At 30.0% G+C, this 21193-nt stretch overlaps 2 protein-coding genes across 5 annotated transcripts; both read right to left on the bottom strand.

Annotated features, from left to right (window-relative positions):
- Nucleotides 1-87: 87 nt before the first annotated feature.
- On the bottom strand, nucleotides 88-7743 carry LOC130678143 (microprocessor complex subunit DGCR8). 4 transcript variants are annotated; one of them, XM_057485132.1, is made up of 6 exons: nucleotides 7509-7743; nucleotides 5019-5477; nucleotides 4305-4388; nucleotides 3632-4019; nucleotides 2814-3525; nucleotides 88-1806 (listed from the first exon to the last, which is right to left on the bottom strand). In XM_057485132.1, coding segments are annotated over exons 1-6 (1977 nt in total). In that variant the 5' UTR covers nucleotides 7510-7743; the 3' UTR covers nucleotides 88-1473. The 4 variants fall into 4 exon arrangements, with proteins under 4 accessions (XP_057341115.1, XP_057341117.1, XP_057341116.1 ...); XM_057485134.1 differs by having other exon boundaries at nucleotides 7460-7742; XM_057485133.1 differs by having other exon boundaries at nucleotides 5019-5465; nucleotides 7460-7742.
- A 994-nt stretch (nucleotides 7744-8737) lies between these two features.
- Nucleotides 8738-20611, bottom strand: LOC130666335 (CD9 antigen-like). Its single transcript, XM_057467212.1, has 4 exons — nucleotides 20191-20611; nucleotides 12372-12683; nucleotides 12023-12286; nucleotides 8738-10795 (listed from the first exon to the last, which is right to left on the bottom strand). The coding sequence occupies exons 1-4, from the start codon at nucleotides 20254-20256 to the stop codon at nucleotides 10643-10645; spliced, it is 795 nt and encodes a 264-aa protein (XP_057323195.1). The 5' UTR covers nucleotides 20257-20611; the 3' UTR covers nucleotides 8738-10642.
- Nucleotides 20612-21193: the final 582 nt, after the last annotated feature.

Below are 21193 nucleotides of genomic sequence, written 5' to 3'. Positions count from 1 at the left end.
TGAATCGAAGAATCATTGTTTCGATTTTTTAAACGATAACTTAAACAAAGTAATTCGTAAATTGCTTTATTTTTTTCCTATTATTTTTAAATATAGTAATACATTCAATTTTAATTGCTATATATATTTATTACTTATAATATAAGAATGATATAAAAAAATAGTAAATTACACACCAAGGGAGGAAAGTAAAACATTTATACCAGCGGGTAATTGTCTACATGATCCGAAGGCGGGGGTGGCAAACATGGGGGTTGTAATTTCCTACTTTCCTATTTAGGTCTGTAATATACTAATTTGTAGCTTCATTCTTACATTGAAAGAAATATAGTATATTGTGTGACAAGGGATAAAACAAGACGATTTCAGACTAGGGTGAGGTTGGCTGCCTGAGCCGCAGGGCTGACATCACCCGCAGTCTGAAATCGTGTTTTATCCTGAGTCACACACTATATTTTTCATGATTACCTGCATCGGAACTTCACGATTTAGTGTCAGCAGCCAGTAAGAAACAAGTTAATTTCAAGATGATGATGCGGAGAACACTTATTAAATAGTAAATAAAACAAAATTATTATTTTCACTCATTTTTTAGTAATTTTATTTGGTTAATTAAAACTATCACTTAAAAAATGAAATTAGTAAAATCAAGTGACAAGTAAACAAATGATAGTAATAAGGCTGCAAATGAACATTAAGGCTCGGCCGTACCTAACGAAATCTCGAATTTAAGAATTCTAATTACTTTTTGAATATTTATGGAACTCGGATTATGAAAATCTTCCGAGGAAGTTCGTCTTCTGTTTTAAGTCGGAAACTAAGAAAATTCCTGCTATGATAATTACTTAATAAATAATTAGAATTCTTAAATTCGAGATTTCGTTAGTCGCGGTCCAGCCTTAAGTATAACTGACATCGGGCAGAAACAATTGTGTTTTTTCCCAAGGGAAGAAACACGCATATTTCTGCCCGCTGTATGAAGGTATTTTCGAATTACGAATTCGCTGTAGAGTCACTGAAACTTTAAGTTTCGATGCTGGTATCATGAAAATTATTTTAAACAAAAAAATTTCTTTTTGATTTTGTTTTTTAAATATATAATAAATAGTAATTTACCCAATTTATATAATCAATACTACATTCCATTATTATAATTTCATTTATAATAACAATAATAATAATAATAATAATTTTTTATCTAATACTACTGATTTGTTTAAAATGACTTCAAAAAGAAAAAAAATAAACATTATTAAAATAATCTAGAAAATTCCAGTAGTAAGAATACTGAGTACTACTAAAAATCTGGTAGAAAAAAAAATGAATAAATAAGACCTGCTCGATTTAAATTAATTCTAATACTGAGATAGATATCTCAACAATTATAAAAACGATCACGTGAATCACTCATACAATTTTTACCACACTATTAATGTATGTAGCTTAGTAATAAATTTTCTAGGATTCAAAATACTATAAATTTACATTGTTCAAATTGGCAGCAGATCCAGTGGGAAGATCCGATGATATAAATTTACCGATGGGTTGTACTGCTTGACGTTGTTCAGCCAATTTTCTCATTTCTTGTCTTAGCTTTTCTAGAATGGCGTGATTTGGCTGATTGACGGCGGCTTTACCTTGCAACAGTGTTATCTCTTGTTCAAGTTGTTTCTTTTCTTTAAAAGATTTGACACTACGCGAGCCATAGAGACGCAAAAGTGAACCCCAGGACGGGATACTAGGATGAAGAAGCTGTAAAATTGCTTGGGCTGCTCGCTGTTTCCCGTCTTTTTTATTTCTGCAAATCTAATTAAAGATTCAAGGTATTAATTATGAGTTAATTGATAATTACTTTCGGGAAATGGGAGCTAGGTCAGAAAAGTAAAATACTTTTTGAAAACGCTGGTAGTCTATCTGAATCTAGTCATTTTCATAAACGGTTACTGAAGTATACACGTGCAGTGGACTAATGGCCGATTTCTTCATGAGAGAGATAAACTGGAGTTTGTTATTCGGCAAATAAACTTATTCCGGGGTTAAAATTTCGATGGTTGTCTTCAACAGACCGACGGGTTAGCTATCCTATGGTCATGTATGTGTGACTGTGAGCTATAGTACCTACTCTCGGGGTCCTCCAGACCGAAATTTAATGTATGTACTTAAAAAATCTTTACCAACTACTTTTCCGTTCTAATAGAAGTTTATTACTCATTATTTGTTTACGCCAAATTATCTTAGGAAAATGGAACTGTTCTAATGATATTATTAATTGCATTTGAGATGAAAGTGTCGAATTTTGAATAATTAATTACAAATATTTTTCGAATGAATGAATAAGTAAAAAAAAAAAAATACTTTCAATAATAATTTTCACCAATGGGAAGGAAATATTAGTCATTTTATATTTGACATTCGAAGAATCGTTGTACAAGTATGTACAGTGCCATGTAAACTCTACACTGTAGAGATTTTACGCACACACTGACATCAGTAAGTTAACTGCCAGGTATAAAGTCAGCCCAATATTTATCCTTAGAACAAAAATATTCGGGAGTTATTTCTTAAACTAGTGTGAAGAAAACGAAATCTCCAGTTAACTCACGTTAACTAACGGATAACTTTAATCGTAGGATAACTACGAGTGAAGAAATTGGCCATAAGTCAGCCATTATTCGTTAAGCGCAATAACTTTGGCGCGAAACCGAGCCATGCGCGAACCGTCAAAAATTGTTTTTCGTCCAAAATGGAATCTTTTTGAATTATCGAGGTAAAAACAAAGAAAAATAATAAAAAATATCTAAATTTATACTTACAACTGTTGCCTCGTGTTTACCGACTCTCATAGTAAATTCATTTCGTTGATGCTTCAAAGTATTTACAGAATAATTTATGTGCATATCACCAAGTCCGAAATTCCTTTGCAAACATGTTATTAAAATAGCATGAGGTGACGGCTCAGTTGTTTTAGCGCAAAATTCAGCGACGCGTGGATCCGTAATAGAAATTTCGTCAAAAAATGATAAGTCAGCATCAGAATTATTGCGCGATGCTTTTATTGTTCTTCCGGCGTTAACTGAACTGTCTTCTGCCATTTCACCGGATATTTTATCACGCATCTGCGGTATCAATATTTCTAATGTTTTTCGAGCCGCGTTAGCCTTAGCCTGTTTTTTACTGCTGCCAAAACCACTACCGTACTCCATATCATTGATACAGACTATTGCAGAATATGGCGTTGCGGCATTTTCTAGTTCTTTGAATTTGTACGTGGGTTGTTTTTTCAAAGCGTGCTGTACATATTCGTGCAAAATGCACACAAAACTTTTGCCTGATGGGTTCATTATCCAATGCTTCGGTGGTCTTTGACTGACATTATCATCGCCGGCACCAGAGCTGCCACTTCCTGAATTTGTTCCGGTACCAATTGGAAATGTTATTAATTTGGTACCGTCTGGTAATGTCGGGCGTTCTAATTGTTTACGATTTTTTTTATTCTTTGTAAACTTTCTTCGCGCTGACCATGATCTGAAATTAAAAATTACACAAGTTTTTAGTATTTCAATAAACGGCCAAGAGATTCGTAATTTTTCTCCGTGTGTGGGTAAAAATAATTAATCGAGTTACTACTTACTGAAATCTCATGACTTTAATTGTTTTGAATCTGAAAAGTGACTGGCAATACTTCCGCAATCGTTCGCTATCAAGTGAATGATTGGCTAGATTTTCTTGAATAGTTTCTATTTTAGCACTCGGTAGTTTAGAAGCTTCGACGCCGCTTGATTTACGTTCTATTTCTTTTCGTTTTTCCTCTTCTTCCTCTTCTAGCGCTCGCCTGTATTGTAAACAAGGCACTGCACTCACTGGGACTTCATGTTTACGCACACTTCCTGGGCCAAGAAAATATGGCTTCGCTAAGGTACAGACTCTAGTTTGTTTATGCAAATACAAGGGCATTCCACTGTTGTGTGTCACTTGAACCCAACCTTCAGGTAAAGCATCAAAATGATTGTGCCCGATTTCTGTAAATTTTTTGAGTTAACAATCACGTAGTTTTGCAACAATGTTTTGAATTTTGAATCAAATAAGAGATTAGAAAACGAGTATATATATATATATATATATATATATATATATATATATATATATATATATATATATATGAAATATATGTATATATAATATAAAAAGAAAGTCATCTAAATTATTTTTAAAATCTATTAAGGAATAGAGTTCCACTTCTACAAGTTTACCGGATTTTAAATTATAGAAAATTTGAATAATGTACGAGCAGTATAAAAATTTACCATCTAAGACTAGTTTTTCCTTCTCTTCATAAGGCATACAGTCCCCTCGATCTTTCCTTTTACCTTTGAATTCATCTGGGAGACCTAAAATAGATAATGTCATTTTTTATATTAACAAAAAAGTTATATAACTTTGAAAGAGTATATTCATACTATCAATAATTATTATATTGTTATATATTGCATTAGTTAATAATTAATCATCATCTTCCCGGGAAAAAATCGGCATGCATAATCAGGCATGATCATAAATGACCATACATAATTCATGTAATCATTTTTTATCTCGCATATTAAATCATGTATGACTGAGTATGACTGCATGATCATACATTATCATGCATGATTCATATGGTCATTCTTAATCACGCATGTTCAATTATGAACGATTGAGTATGACTTTGCATGATCATGCTCGGTCATGCAAAGCTATATTTAAAGTCATGATTCATGTAGTCATTCTTTATCACGCATATTAAATCATGTATGACTGAGTATGACTGCATGATCATACATCATCATGCATGATTCATGTAATCATTTTTGATCACGCATTTTTAATCATGCATGGCCATGTACGAGGGAATAAAAGGTCATGCACGACTGGGTATGGCTCTGAGCTATGAGCAAACACGACCATGCTTAATCAGGCATGATTATGCATGGATTATGATCAGGCTTGATTTCTTCCCGTTATAAATTAATAACAAATACCTTCATCTAACATAGCTTCGATTTCTTCATCCGGAACGTCGGAATCCATACTGTAATTGCTATCAGAATCACACCTTGACTCATCTTGATCTGAATGATGGTCAATATCATCAAGTACATCAAACTGTCTTAAATCATCATGAGAAGGACCTTCATCAGTTTCTGAATCAGGTACATCATTGTCATCAAGATCATTACTATTATCCCCATCTTTTTTATTAGGAGACTTATCATTGTCTACTAACTCTCCATCACTACTGCATTGTTTGGACTGATCATCATCGATTCCTTCCCATTCGTTCGCTAACTCCACCGACTCATTTACTTTAAAATTACTTTTAAAAGGACATTCGGAGACTTTTTGTTTCTTCCGATTGGGTTCATCAAGTTCTTTTTCTTCTTCTGTCTGCATATCTACTACTTTATTAGATTCCATTGGTCGAATTTCTGTTGAAAACACTATATTAGACCGGTATATTAAATTCTGTAGCTTTATTTTTATTATCTTATCTTATCTTTGACGTAAATTCATAACAAAGTTATCATTCAAAGGTTTAAATTTAAAAAGACTCTGCTGTCATAATAAAGGTTTGAACATTAAACGAAACTTAAACAGGTAGAAGGTTTATGAAATTTATAAAATAATGAAGCGTGTCGTATGGCTACGTCACTTTCACCAATGAGCCCAAAGTCCAATCAATTTGGGACCATCCATATAATAAGAATGGCAACGAAAATTGGACATTTGCATTGATGTCAGCAGTTCGGAGCCTTTTTTATGTCCACGATTGTACGTAGATATATATATTTACAAATTTTTCCTATATATATATTGATAAATATGTGTTGTTTATAGAGTGTTTTGTTTAAAGCTGTGGCTAGTCCCAAAAACCAGACAAAAACGACATTGAGAAATCGTTCCTGACGCTGGTTGAGTCTAACCATGTATCAGATCATTTTTATTAAATAGAATTATATAATAAATTTATACGGAAGAATATATGCCGGCAAAATGGCGTACATACGACAATACTAAAGATATAAGCCGGATATATACTATTTTGCCGGGATATATTTTTTCGGGCGGGAAACTTTATAATATTTAATAATTACTAGAAAAATATTATTGTTATTTTTGAGTACAGACTCTCTCTAACTTTGCGTCTCCTACCCGCCATTTTTTTACAAACGGAAGAAATATTTCGGTGTATTCTGAGTTTGATTCCAGGAATATCAATTCGTTTGTTTTTAAGGCTGGGCAGTTAACAGAATTTTTGAATTTTAGATTTCTAATTACGTTTTAAATATTTAAGGGACTTGAATTCGGAAAATCATTCGAGAAGTTGATCAATTTTTAAATATAGTGGAACCTAGACACAACTACTCTTCGTAATAAGAAAATTTATAGATAAATTGAGAAAAATATCGAGTCTAAACTGGGGTTCGAACCAAACAAACAAAATTTTGAAAAACAAAATTCGAATTCTCTGAGGAAATTCATCTCATGCTTTTTTCCGGAAGCGGACAAAATCGTTGTAATCCCTGATTAAGAAACATTATTTGAAATGATTTAAAAAAATTTGAATCGACTAATATATAGATATACATTTAACATGGAGCAAATCATTTTTCTTAATCAGGGACGATAATTAATTAAGGAATTAATAGAAATATTAAGTTAGAGAATTTGTTGAATGCGACCCAGCCTTAAAGGTCGGTGGCACTGAGCAAATTTCTAGATTTTATATTTCTAATTAATGATCCAGTAATTAGCAGACAATTCAAAATTTTCAAATTTTTTTTCAACCGATTTATTTTAAAAAAAAACAAAAATCTAAAAAAATGCACGTGTAAAAAATTTAATAAACTATAGGTGCAATTTTTCCAAAAATTTTTTTTATTATCATTTATTATTATAAAAAAAAAAACCAAAAATTATAAGACGTCGGCTAACTTCAGTATCATTCTAATTACCCCTGTTTAAAAATATTGATTGAAAAGAATTAAAAATGATGAAATTCGAATTCTTTTAAATAATTTCAATTTTTTGTTTGTATATATAGATATACAGTTTGCATGGAGTGACCGCTTTTCAATTCTTTTCAATCAGTATTTTTAACCAGGGACGTTTTAAATATTTATGGAACTCGAATCATGAAAATCTTATGGGAAGTTCGTCTTTTGAATTTTTCTGGAACCTAAAATTCGCGTAATGATGATTAATTAATACATTAATAGACATATAAAACTCGAGACTTTGTTAAGTACGACTCAGTCTTCAAGTTAGAGAGAGTTCACTGTATAAAAAAACACTCCTCATAATCAGTTTCAGTTTTTCATATTGTGATAAATTTATCATTTATATAAAGAAACAAAACAGGCATGAAAGCTTGAATATCTGTTTTCCTTGCAATTGATATAAAATAAAATATGACGGTTACCTGATAATTTTTACTAATTTATACACTGAAATAATATTTACATACGCACTTTTCGTATTTAATTAAGTAATCCGTACATAAATATATATGTATATATTGATCTAATTGCTTAACTGATAGTAAAAATTATAATTGCGATACTAAAGACACCATACAAAAATAAATTAAGAGTGAAATTGTTTACTATTTTATTAACACGAAACTATGGAACAGGTTTTATACTTTTACTAGATCGTTTTATATTCACGTGACAATAGAAGACAAAGTCACTTCAATCATTCCGTTGTTGCAACCGTTCCAATTATTGAACACTAGTCTTTACTCTAGACTGCCACGTTGCCCAGGTTCGCAAACTTTTGCTCCTTTAATTCGACAACAAATTGCTGCCAACTATGAGAATTTCAAACTTTTGACTACGCCCTCACAGTTTGCTTTAGCAAAAGTTTACTTACAAGTTTCCTTGAATTTTTCGTAAAATTTCCACCAACTTCGGACTTTTCTGTTTTGACGACAATTTATATACAATTTGACGTAAATTTACCCCCCGAATTAAAATTCAAGTGAAACTGATGACAACTTTCCATCTACTAATGGGATGCCAACTTTTGCAGCCAACTTTCTCAGAGTTAGCAACCGATTGCCGTTAACTTGATGACAATTTGCTGCAATAAGTTGTCGCTAGTTTGCTGTCAACTTGGCTATGAGGAAATAAAAATTAAAATATATGTGTAATACTCCTACAGATGGTGTCTCGTACTCTTTTTCTTCCGAGTAACTGATCCCTTCTGCGCGTTTTTTGTGCGCATGCAGTAGAGTATTTTTCAAATGAAATATAGATGCAAATTTATATGATCCTGAAGTTAGCAGACATTTAAAAATTTTTGAATTTTCGTTTTTCAATAAATCAACTGCAAAAAAATGCACATGTAGAAAATTTAAAAAACTACAGGTGCAATTTTTTCAAATATTTTTTTTTTAATTTTTTATCGTCGAAAAAAAAATCCAAAGATTATTAAACGTCTGCTAACTTCAGTATCATTAATTTATTTAATTGATAAAAAAATTGTTACGTAATTGAAATTCATAAGTATACGACATATATTTTCAATTTTGAAACTTTTATAAAAATAAAACATTAAATAAATAAGACAAACACATCGATAACTAAGAAATTATTCTCTTTTATGTTCTCACTACTGTTATTTAGAGAATTTCTAAGCATTTTTTTAAATTTTGAATCGATAGGAAAAATAACTTCTTATAAACTCAGAGCCATACACTCATCGAAAAGATTATTTGTTTTTATTTAATAAAACAAAATGAAAATAAAAAAACAAAAGCTCAACTAACATACGAAATAAATACAAAAATATTTGGATAATTAATACATTAATATAATAAATGTATATACTTTTCTTACATAAATAATTAATTACGATTTTATAACTACATAGTTCTGGTAAAGAGAAAAAAATTCATCAAAAATTGCATCTTTTATAGAGATACTTTTTATCAGTTCAGTGGGTAAATTTATTAAATATTTTTTACCCTCAATAAAATTAATGAGAAGTACAAATAAATTTAAAAAAAATTTTATCAAACAATAGGATATTTCACATTTAAGAAATTTTTTTCTTATTATTTGTTGTTAAATATCTTTTTTGTAAATCTTTTGGCAAGTTTGTGCGAAAACTTGACTTATTAAATATTTATTATTTAATCTCAAAAGGAATGCAACTTTCGAGACTTCACAATCATTAATAAAATTTAAATCTTTGAATCTTTGGTAGAAAAATTAACACATTCAATATCTCTGATTAAAAACTCCGATTGAACCCGATTGGAAAATTCTAATCGGAAATTTCCGAATGAATCTGTTTGAAAGTTACTCTAAAATTGGAAAAATCACGATTCCAATTGAATCTGATTAAGGAGGTTCGACCGAATCTAATGTAAAAGGATTTTCCAAATTTAAGATTTGAAACTTAGTATACATGTAAAGAAGTACTTTATCTATGTATTCTAAAAATTTGAATGATCCACCGTCTAGTTTTTTAGAAAAAAAGATTTAAAAATGACGTTTTTAAGTTCTTATACACAGACTCTTATGGCGGACAAGCTTCCGTCATGACTTATTAGATTTTTTTCATTATTAACCTCCCGAGTTTAAGAAATAAAAACCCACATGCCATAAACTTGAATATTTTTAGAATATGATAAGATTTTAACAATATAGTGTTACTGTTGTAATTATTTAAATAATTTAAGTTAAACTTTATTATTTAATCTCGTTCATCGACAGAGACACATATTATTGAGGGTTTGGCATCGTCGCGGAAGCTGCTGAGAGAAAAAACAAAGATAGAAATACATTAATAAGAGAGACGAGATTAGAAATAAATTTTTCCCGCTTTAATTTGAATATCGATGTGTAAGAAGTTAGAACGCGCTGTTGCCAAATCTTTTTATTAAATCATATAAGTCAAAAATAACCAAGTAATTTCATTACTTTCTTTAATTAAATAAGTAATAAATATTAATTTATGAATTCGTTATGTTATTATAAATTAAAATAATGAATTTTTATAACTATTAGGAGAATTTAGCAAACGGAAAAATTCAAACACTACTTTGACTCACTAGTTTCGGTCGAACCTCCTTAAAAAAATCTTAGTCGGATTTAATTGGAATATAATTTTTAAAAAATTTTTATTTTCCGATAAAATCTGATTCAATCTCTCGGAAAAATTCCCGGATACTTGGAACGCTTACGGTCAATTCTGATTGAATGTTTATTTCCGGTTGGATCTGATAGAAATCCGATTGAGTTTCAATCGAAGTTTTTAATCAGAGATGATTCTCAACTCTCCTTTTTCCTCCGCCCGAAAAAAAAATTATTATTATTTAAATATTTTAAATTTTACTTTGTTCACTTATCTATTGAAGACAGGTACTCTTAAAGAAGTCATAAAAAATAATTTAAACAAATGTATAAAATTGTGGCTTTCAGTAAAAATAACTTTCGAAACTTAACTTTTTACGAAAAAAAATTTCATAGAAAAAATAAAACTATCAGTTGTAGTACAAAGACTACGAGTATTATACCGATGGTACGTAGGAGAGACATGGATCCATGAATGGTTAGTTATAATTTTTATAATATTATATGCACTTTTTTTGTTTCTAAGCTTTGTATCGATCAGATGAACCGATAGCACAGCAGAGAATAAGCGAAAATATCAGACCAATTAACTCTACAACACAGAGTATGATTATTATTATAAGAACAAAGAAGCCTTGGCTGCTGAAAACATCACTCAGCTTATCAACGCAGCCCTGAAATATAAATAAATAAGTAAGTAATGAAAAATGATTTCGTATTAATAAATGGTAGACAAAAAAAATACAATTTTGAATTTATAATTACAATTATAACGATAGGTTACAAAGAACAATTTTAATAAATGAATACTAAACTTTTCCACTTCTGTTTCAATAAAATTCCGAACAAACAAACAAACAAGCTGACGTTTGCTCGGGTTTTTACATGAATTTAATCTGCGACTTTCCGTACCTCTGATTTTATAAGACAAATCAAAGGGGGTGAGCAGTCACGTAAAAAAAAAATATGTACTATATAAGGTAAAAGCTCTTATACCCGCTCACTTTTCATTGGAGTGAGATTAAATCACTCAATATAAATTAATAAATAAAATGAAAAACCATATTTTTTTTTATAGTTATTTTTTTAAGTTTCGAGTATAAGAATAAAATTTAAGTTTGAAGAATAATGTTGATAATTAATTATTATTAATTTTTTAAATAAGCTTCTTGAGTGTACCCATAGTCGCTCACTTAAAGTTGTCATGTACCATTACTCGACCAACACATGGCCCTATAGTCGCTCAAAGACAATATCAATTAAACTATGATAAGTTTATTGATTTGGACAAATAATTTATAAATTATACTACTTTATTCTTTCATAATATAAAATTTCATGAATTTTAAAAATGTATTTAATAAGATATAGTTATAACAATTCTTAAAAAATTTGACGTACCCTAAATTTAATCTAACGAATGAACGTTAAAATAAAAAATGCCCGGCTATGCGCGATTTTGAAAACAGTCATTTAATTTAAATTTATAATCTATGATAAAATAATTTGAAACATCATATTTTAATATATTTAGATTCACAAATAATTATTTATCAATAATAATATTTTTAGTTGTAATTTTTTTTAATAAAAATTATTAAAAAACGCATTAAACAGTTAAAGTGAGCGACTAATGATACTGAGCGGGTATAGGGGCTTTACCTTAAATATGGGGAATCCCGTACTAAGTCTAAGTTTTGCACACGACCCTTTTTAATTATTCTCGATATAAAATTCGCACAAAATACGTGATTTTTCGTCGTTAAAATTTCGTATTTGCACTATTAGTTAATAAGTTTTTTTGTGAAGCAAATTTTTATGAGCTCAAAACCACTTTCAATTGATCAATTTTTTTTGTCACATATATTTTCATAAAATTATTGTTATACAAATTGACTTACTTGAGAGTAAATTTCTGGCGGCACAATACCGCCGATTTTGATTTTACGTGCGTCGTTGCAAAGTTTAGTGTCTTTTACTTTGCAGCAGGATTCAGGAACAATATAATCATTTTTCGGACTAGACACAGTGAGACTTAACGGACCATTTGAGTTACCATATTTTGAGCTGGTCCAATCACTAGGACCATTGGCACCACAACATTGCAGATTTTCTTGAATGGAATCGACAGTACGAGTGCGATCCTCTATTTCTCCATATTCATTCTAAAAATGGATTTTTCTTATAAAATTATATCTTATTTCTTCGGAAATATATTCAGTTATTAAAAACATCAAAATATTTACGCACTTTAACGGTACTCATAAAAGAAGTTTTAACCAGAGGTTCAATACGATCACGATTGGTATACAACCAAGCTCCAGCTGCAATCTGAGTTACGACAACGACAAGTAGGCAACTGAAGAAGCCAACGAGCATGCATTGAGATTCGCGAAAAGCTCCACAACATCCTAGAAATGCTACTATTAATAATAGAGCACCAGCTACCAGTGTAATGTACAGTCCTGCGTAATAATTATGCTGTTCTTGAGTCAAAGACAAAATAAATGTGTGGTCCACAAGCATCCATGTTCCGAAGCCCACTGCAGTCAAGCCAAGAACCTGAAATATGAAGAATCAAAACAGTTCATAAAAATTTTTGAAAATCAAAATGCGCACACCTCAATCGCTCATAATTTTTTCGCTTTTGATATTAAATATGGTAACATAGACGTTTGAATATACTGCAGCTGTATATACATATATGTTGATTTTATCTGAAAGACGTAGGTCGATATTTTTATAGAGCAAGTCCAGGTGCAAGTCTTTCTAGTCGAATGAAAGGAAATGACAAAACTAACTATGAGTCAGACACTATTAATAGATAAAAAAGAGACTGGTTTTACATCATATGTTTTTAAAAATTTATATTGCGTTATATATCAGAAGTATAGGCGGGAACCCTAAAAATTAAAAAATAATCGAAATTAATAACTAGCGATTCTTTGGTTACGTGCGTTAACATCCCGGACAAAATATCCCAGCGACAAAATAGCCCAGGAACATGTACCTGAAGATCAGAACGTTTATCGCGCAACGAAAACGAAAAAAATTTATGTAATTTGATTGCTTAAGGGGTAGTTTCGGAAGTTGGGGTTGGCCGAAGAATTTCGGCTGACATACCAGCATCTATATGCGAAAAATTTCGAAATCTAGTCATCCAGTAGGTTTTTTACTTTTCAATTTTTTTTCCGTTGTGCGAAAAACGTTCCGATCTTCAGGTACACCCAGGAACAATATATCTCTGTGACGAAATATATAAAAAAATAGTTTTATTATTAAATTTGGTCCATTGTCTTTTAGGTCCAAGATATGAAATTTCAGGGATAGCCTGCAAGGTATATTGCTTTCTCTTTGCCTATTAAAGCATATAAATAAAAAAATTTCAATTAATTAAAAACATTAGTAGAGAACATCAATTAGCTTATTATCGTGCTGTGCTCTTTTTTCACGGATTTTGTGTGTTTATTCGAAAATAGGCCAACACATAAGCTTGTTATCGTGCTGGGCCCAAATTCTAACAATGATATATTTACTATTTATTTATTTGAAACTTATTTATTAACATGATTTTTAATAGAAATTTTGAACTATTGTGATATTTTGTCGCGAAGATATTATGCCCGGGGATGTTTTGTCCGTGAATATTAACGCGTATCACCCAATTCTTTATAGAAATCAATAAAAACCCACACGATAATCTATGGGAATACGATCTACAGATCTCGTTAAGTTTCTTACTAGATCATTGTATGAATAAATGAAAAAAAAAAAGGAAAACTTTTTTTAAATTGTCGAAAAATGAATGAAAATGAAGTGACTGTCAGCGGGAATCGAACCTTTAGCCTGTGGGGGTAAGGAAGTACTTTACCACTTAGGCTACGCTATAGAGGATATAATTTTAAGGGGTAAACACCCTCAAGGTGTACTACTAATACACTGAGTCTTATCGCTAAATGAATTTCCCATGCGCTCTCCCCTAGATCGACATAAAATATATTCATTTGACTAAATATTTAAGTTTGTTTAACGATTGAAATCTCACATAAAATGAACTTATGCTGTACAAAATATTGAGCATAAAGCTTTGATTGATTTGTCATAACGGAAAAGGTGTCAGTCGTTTTCGGGACTGGTTCGAAATTGTCCAAGACTTGAAAGTCTAAATTATTATTAAAATGTATAAGTTTGTAATAACTTTTGTTGGTTTCTTTATACAAATTTATGTGGCAAATGGCAGAATAAACGTCACGACTGACAGTGGACTCAACCACTTTTCCAATATGATGGTAAATATTAGAAAATTTTTATAAATTTAACTTCAAATTCAAATAACTCTTGAACTATCAAGTTCAGGTAAAAAATCAATCAGACCGATTTTGTAGGGAATTAAATTTTCTATAAAAAAGATATCGATAAATTTTAACGTAAACTCAATAGTTTATGAGTTATGTTTATTGAAAATTGAAAGTTGCTGATATTGTTTCTCATTAGCGATACAAATTTGGTATATATATTTTTATTATTGACTTACTAGAGAGATATTGTGAAAAGCTGTGATAAAAAGTTCGAAATAATAGCCATTTATGGAAGTTGTGATGACGAAATGGTCCGTACATTGAGCGAAATAAACAGCAAAAATATAATTATGATAAACGATAAAAAATTGACGAATAGTTTAGCTGTCTATCGAAAAATAGATTTATTCATAATGATTATCGATGAATTTAATCCTGGTGTGAAAATTATACAAAGTAGATTGAACCCGTTTATCGAAATTGATACAGTGTTCGTATTTAATAAAGATGATTTATTCGTCTATGAGTATGCCATTGATCTCTTCGATACAATAAGAAGGATAATTGAAACCCCTCAAGTTTATTTCTGCTGGAAATCGCTAGTAAACAAAGAAATAATAATACACATCATAACACACAATCCCTATAAATTTTATGCACCATCAATATGGTCACCAACAAGAAGAGTTATTTTTCCAGACAATCGTACTGATTGGACATTTTTTTATACCAATTCTTCGAATGTTATTGGGAAAAATATAACTAGTAAGTATTCATTTCAATGACATATCGTCCCTATTTTTTTTCATCTTAAAAGTATGTCCCGGAAAAATTAGTACATTACACACTAAGGGAGAAAAGTAGGACATTACCCGCGTGTGTAAATGGGGACGTTCTGTCATTCTCTGTGGCGTGTATACGATTTTTCATCAGACCTACGCCTGAAAGTTTAAATTTTTGCCTCTGTTTGTGGCGAAAATGGCGCATGCGCTATTTTTTGGCATTTGGTTTCTCATAAAAGAAAAGAACGACTTTCTTCTCTCTAAAAAAGGCAGGAATGTAAACTTTCTGTGCAGGTATGGTGAAAAATAATTCAAATCTACGTTACTTCTAGCAGATCTACGGAGATCAAGGTAGATCTTGTGGTTGCGAGGGTTTTTTCTTTTAGGAGACCGACGAAAATTTGTGGAAATTCACAGAAATCGTGGGCAACCTCTGTAGCCCTAATAAGAAAAATTGATGTTTATAACTTCTTGGTCTGCGTAGATCTGCATAAATTTAAATCTCCATTGATATTAATTGAAGATTTGAAATCATAGGAGATCTTTCGAGATCATCATAGATCGAAATTATTTTTTACTACAATTAAATAATGAATTTTTTTTAAACAGGTACAGACTTATGCAATGATATGATATTTGATCGTACAAAATATATAAGCGGCTATAAGATTAAAGTGAGAGTATGCGCTCTCATTGAAAACAATACTCTTGAGATAAATGAACTAATGATTAAAGATCATTTCTACCCCGAGTATGGTGAATGGCAATCTCACCTCGGTCAATCAATAATGCAAGCTTTAAATGTGTCTATTAACATAACTTATGGTTTTTCTTTAAAAACAGCTATTTTCGCAGTGGACACATTGACTGACTTAATGTTAGAACAATTAATAGATTTAGATCTCTCTCAGGCCACTTGGGCCGATAGTGGGTATTTTGAAGTAATAAATTATTTTTATTTGTCATATCCAGTCGACGGTTATGACTCTAGAATAATCACCAACAATCGCGGACTATACACACCTTTGGAAAAAATTTTTAATTTCTATGGCTGGTTGACCATTATTGCAACAACAATAATTCTGCTGATAGTATTTCTGGTTATCTATTTATCAAACAGTAAAAAAAACAGCAAATTTTCATTCGCGAGTTTCGAATGCTTGAGACTGCTGATAAACGGCCCGATTTACACCCGGATGGATTCATCTAAGACTCGAATATTTTTTTTCGTGATATTTTTATATTTTTTGATAATACAGGCCACATTTTCGGGCCATCTGGCAGCATTTTTAACAAAACCCGAGTACAGAAAAAATGTTGAGACTCTAGAAGATTTAAAAGACCCGCGTTATCTTAAAATTTACGCAAATATTGGAGCTATTCGTTATATTAAAGATCCTTTACTATTAAACAAAACAATATTTGCTCCAAACCAATGTACTGAACATATTAAACACAATGAGTCTATAGCTTGTATTGACGAAATTGATAATGACTTAAAGCCAACGATAGCTCAATACAATTTACATTATTCTAAAATAAATTTATTTTCAAAATTTGTTTCATTGGCGATGAGGAAAAATTGGCCGCTCAAAAATCGTATTAATAATGTTATTATGTCGTTAATGCACTCTGGTATTGCTAACAAATGGAAAGAACGTGATGGTCGAATTGTTGACTACAAATTAAAAGTTATGGAATATCAGTTAACGCATAGTTATTATCGACAAATAAAATTTGAAGATGTTGCATTCGTATTTACTTTGTTGAGAGTCGGTTTGAGCTGCTCAATTTTTTGTTTTATTTTAGAATATTTTATCTTAATTTAAGATCATTCGTATAAATTTTAAATATAAAAATTATTCAAGTATTTATCTGCGTAAGAATGAGAATTAATTACTTATTGATAGATTTAACTTAAGCTAAAATGATGTAAATTACTCAATAAATGAAAAAAAAAATTCATATTATCTGCTCATAATTTTTATGAATCAACTTCCATTCCAGCTACCAAATGAAATTCAAAATTATCTGCAATTTTTATTCTTAATTCAAATCTGTTTTATGAAAATAAATTTGAACAAAATTATTCTTGAAAATTTTAAAATCGGTTGACTCTGCAGACCAGTCCCGAAACTTCTCACTGTTTTTAAGCTCTTTCGAAACAATTCTTAAGTTCATTGGTATCTTCGAGCTCAAAAAAGTTACATTTTATATTAAACTTTGAAAATTCAAATTCAAATTTTTGAAACATCTAAAGCTCGTCTCTAATTGGTCAATTATAATATTTAAATACTCCCCTAGTCATAAAAATGACCCGGCAACTAAATTCAAAATCATCATCATTATCTATTTCTGACCGTTGTAAAACTAATTTTGGGTCACCCTCTATATATACATATATAGTCACAAGAAAAAGGACTAGAAGTAAATTATTCATGAGCATGCATGTATAATCAGATGCCGTTTCAATATGAGTCACACATGGAGACATTATTCTCGTTTGAAATGCCATGGTGTCATAGTAACGCCAGACTGTGACACCATATAACGAAAATTCAAATAGACGTTTCAAAAATTACTTTGGCCGCCGTAAAATTTACAAGAATTCCTTCATAAATTACTGTAATTACTGTAAATTTTATTATGACCACTGGCATGAATGAAATAATAAAATGTTCACTATTTTTGCTGCTCTTGAGAAGCATTACTTAAGTATGTATTTATAAAATGCTGGAGAGATTCAAAGTAAATTTATAAATGATTCATCAGTGATCTCAATAGCATTGTCTAATACTAATGCATTAATAATAAATTCAATACAACGCATAGCTTTTAATAACAGCAAGGTAACAAGTATTTATGAAGATATTTACTGATCCGACTTTAAAATATCTTCATGAAATCACGGTTCAATTACTCTGTACCTATTGCATCATATTTATATATACATGTATGTACGTCTACGCCCGCACACGCGTGTGTGTGAATTGGGGGAGAGGGTGGAGTGTAGGCAGTATACAAAACAACATTTGGTTGTATTAGATATTGTCATTGAGTGTAAACTACATAGAATATTATTACGCAGAGTGAGTGCGCAGCTCATTTGTGGCAGTTATTGAATATTTAATTTTTATGGGAGAAATTAGAATGCATTAGAAAAAAATATGTCAAAGAAATCAGAAATATGGAGAGAGATAAAAATAATAATAATTTATTTATTTAATAGCTCTTAGCTAACATTGTATTACACTTCGGTATTGATATATTTTTATTGTTTTAACGTCATACTATATTTTAATTTCTTTCATTTCTTTTAAAACTTTTCAGATCTTTCGAGTTTTTTGTTTCTCTCGTCAATTGATTACATAAATTGAAACCAAAAAAAATAATAATAAAATTTTCAGATACTCGTTTAAAAAAATCTCAGAACTCAATAGATTCTTATAAATTCTTATAAAAGTTTTATGAGAATGAATAAATTCTATAAAAAAGTAGTATAGTAAAGTATAAGCCTCATACATACAGCTGTGAGAATCTATCATTTTTTTTAAGTAGGGTAGGTTGGTTCACAACCCCAGATGTGATCAATAGAGCTACTTTGTTTTAAAAATATACAATAAAGAATTTTTTTAATTGGCTAGATAAAAATATATTTTTAAACAAATTTATATAACAATACAATACTACATATCAATATTTAAATTTGAATCATTAAAAAACAATACTATTTGCGTCGATGACGTGATACGCAATAACTGAGATTTTATAACTTTTAAATTTTTATGACATTACAAAAGTAAATGACTAATTACGTATTTAAATTTTTTAACTCAGTAACAAAACAAAAAAAAAAATATTTGAAAGAGGAGCACGGGTCGGGAGAGCGGATGAAATAAATCTTATAAAGGAGATAAGTAAGCAGCAGACTAAGCAAAATGTCTCAGAGAAAAAGAAAGAGTTTTGGTATAAAATCATTTGATAAAAAATTTTTCTCACGAGTTTATCAAAAAATATTAATTTTTTTAATTAATATAATTTTAAGGATAATTGAAATTTTCTATCCAAGAAAACAGAAACAATCTTCCTACCCAAGGCTGGGTCTTTAATTATCGAATTTTAGATTTCTAATTACGTTTTAAATATTTATGGGAATCGAGTGATGAAAATCTTACGACTCTCTGGAAATGAATTAGTGGAATTCACTGCGAATTAATGAACGAGCCTTGATTCGCAGTAAATTTCATTAATTTATTTTTCAAACGCAGGAAATTCTTTTTATGCGTTTACTCGGAAGTTAAAAAATTGCTGTAATGAATTAAAGTAAGAGACCCAGTACCCGATTAGGGAACCAGTACCCGGAGAAAAATGGAGACAAAAAATGAACGAATTTTTATTATGCTGCCGACGAAATTTTAAACAGGAAATTGAATCGTCAAAAAATTATTATGCTGCACAATAATTATTATGAGCCTCTAAAAATTTTTTATTTTTTACTATAAATTCCTAATTTATACAAATTGTAGTGTAGCATAATAATTTTTTGGCGGGTCAATTTCCTGTTTAAAGTTTCGTCGCCAGCATAATAAAAATTCGTAACTTTCTTAAGCCCATTTATCTCCGCGTATTTATATATCTATATTTACTAAATATATCTATATAAATATATGATCAAGTACTAGTTCCCTGATCGGGTATTCGGTCTTTTAAATGCTAGTAAAATTACCCGACATCTAATAATTTTTGTATTTTTTTAAAAATGATAAATTATAAAAAATTGCGCTTATAGTTTTTTAAATTTTCTATATATGCAATTTTTTTTGTCGTTTATTAAAAAAAAAATCCGAATTTTTTTAATTGTCTACTATTTTCAGAATCATTCTACAACTTTAAAAAAAAGAAATTTAAAATTCGAAAATTCGTTAGGTAGAGTTAGGTAGAGCCCAGCCTTAAATGAAATTTAAAATTAATTAATTTAAATAAACTTACCCAAAATATAAGATTGACAAATACAAGGGTGTATTTTATTACACCGAAACATTGAGAGAGAACCATATTTACTTATAACTCAATACTTTTATCTTGATCTCTGTTTATTTTTTATTTAAAAAGCGATATTACGCTTTTAACTTATGTATTTATTTATTTGCGATCAATATATATATATAAATATATATATATATAAATTTATTGACATGAAAAAATGTCAGGGATATTGAAGTAAAACCGTTAAAAAAAATTTAAACAAACATTTTAAATAGAGGTAATTAGAATCGGTAAATTCTAGGAATTTACAATTGTCAGTAGGTTGTTTTTATGATCAATTAATCACATACAATCAATTTACAACTGCTTATTTACACTAAGCACTGAGTACGACGTAGGACTGAGAATCGAATATCGAATTATAAAACAAAAAGTAGAGAATGGTGATCTCCGGTGACGAACTCCACTACTTGGTGGCAGCTTCATAGCGAGTTTGAATGCGCGCGAGTTTTTAAATATTCTGTGCCAGATTTTGAATCAAAACGATATGCGGTTCAAATAATTCGCGTTGCAATTATACATACAAAAAAAATTCTAAAAAATAAATTTAAATGGTAAATTGATATTTTCTGTGAAATAATAAAAATCTTGAAGCAGAGTGTGCTATGTGTGTTAATATATTACGTCTGTGTTTTGGAAATGGCTACACCAGTATGAGAATTCAAAAATTAAGCCTGATTCCAAAAATATATGAGTTATTATGATTATATTTGATAGTAAATCAATTATCGTTAATGTTTTTCTGTCGACAATTCTATTAGAACACTTATTTACTTGGTTGTAGTAAAAATTACGTAACACTTTTCAAAATTTAATTTCGTAGGTTTTTTGGTTGAAAAACATTACAATTTCTATTTTTGACAATTCCTGGAACGCCCTGGTGGAAATTTTTCGGACTTTTCTCTGAATAACTCTGAACAAGTCTTTAAAACTTTGAAAAAGTCTT

This window comes from Microplitis mediator, chromosome 1 (genome assembly GCF_029852145.1).
Source record: "Microplitis mediator isolate UGA2020A chromosome 1, iyMicMedi2.1, whole genome shotgun sequence".
NCBI lineage: Eukaryota > Metazoa > Arthropoda > Insecta > Hymenoptera > Braconidae > Microplitis > Microplitis mediator.
Note: the sequence above shows the minus strand (reverse complement) of the source record. Positions and strands in the feature narration are given on the sequence as shown.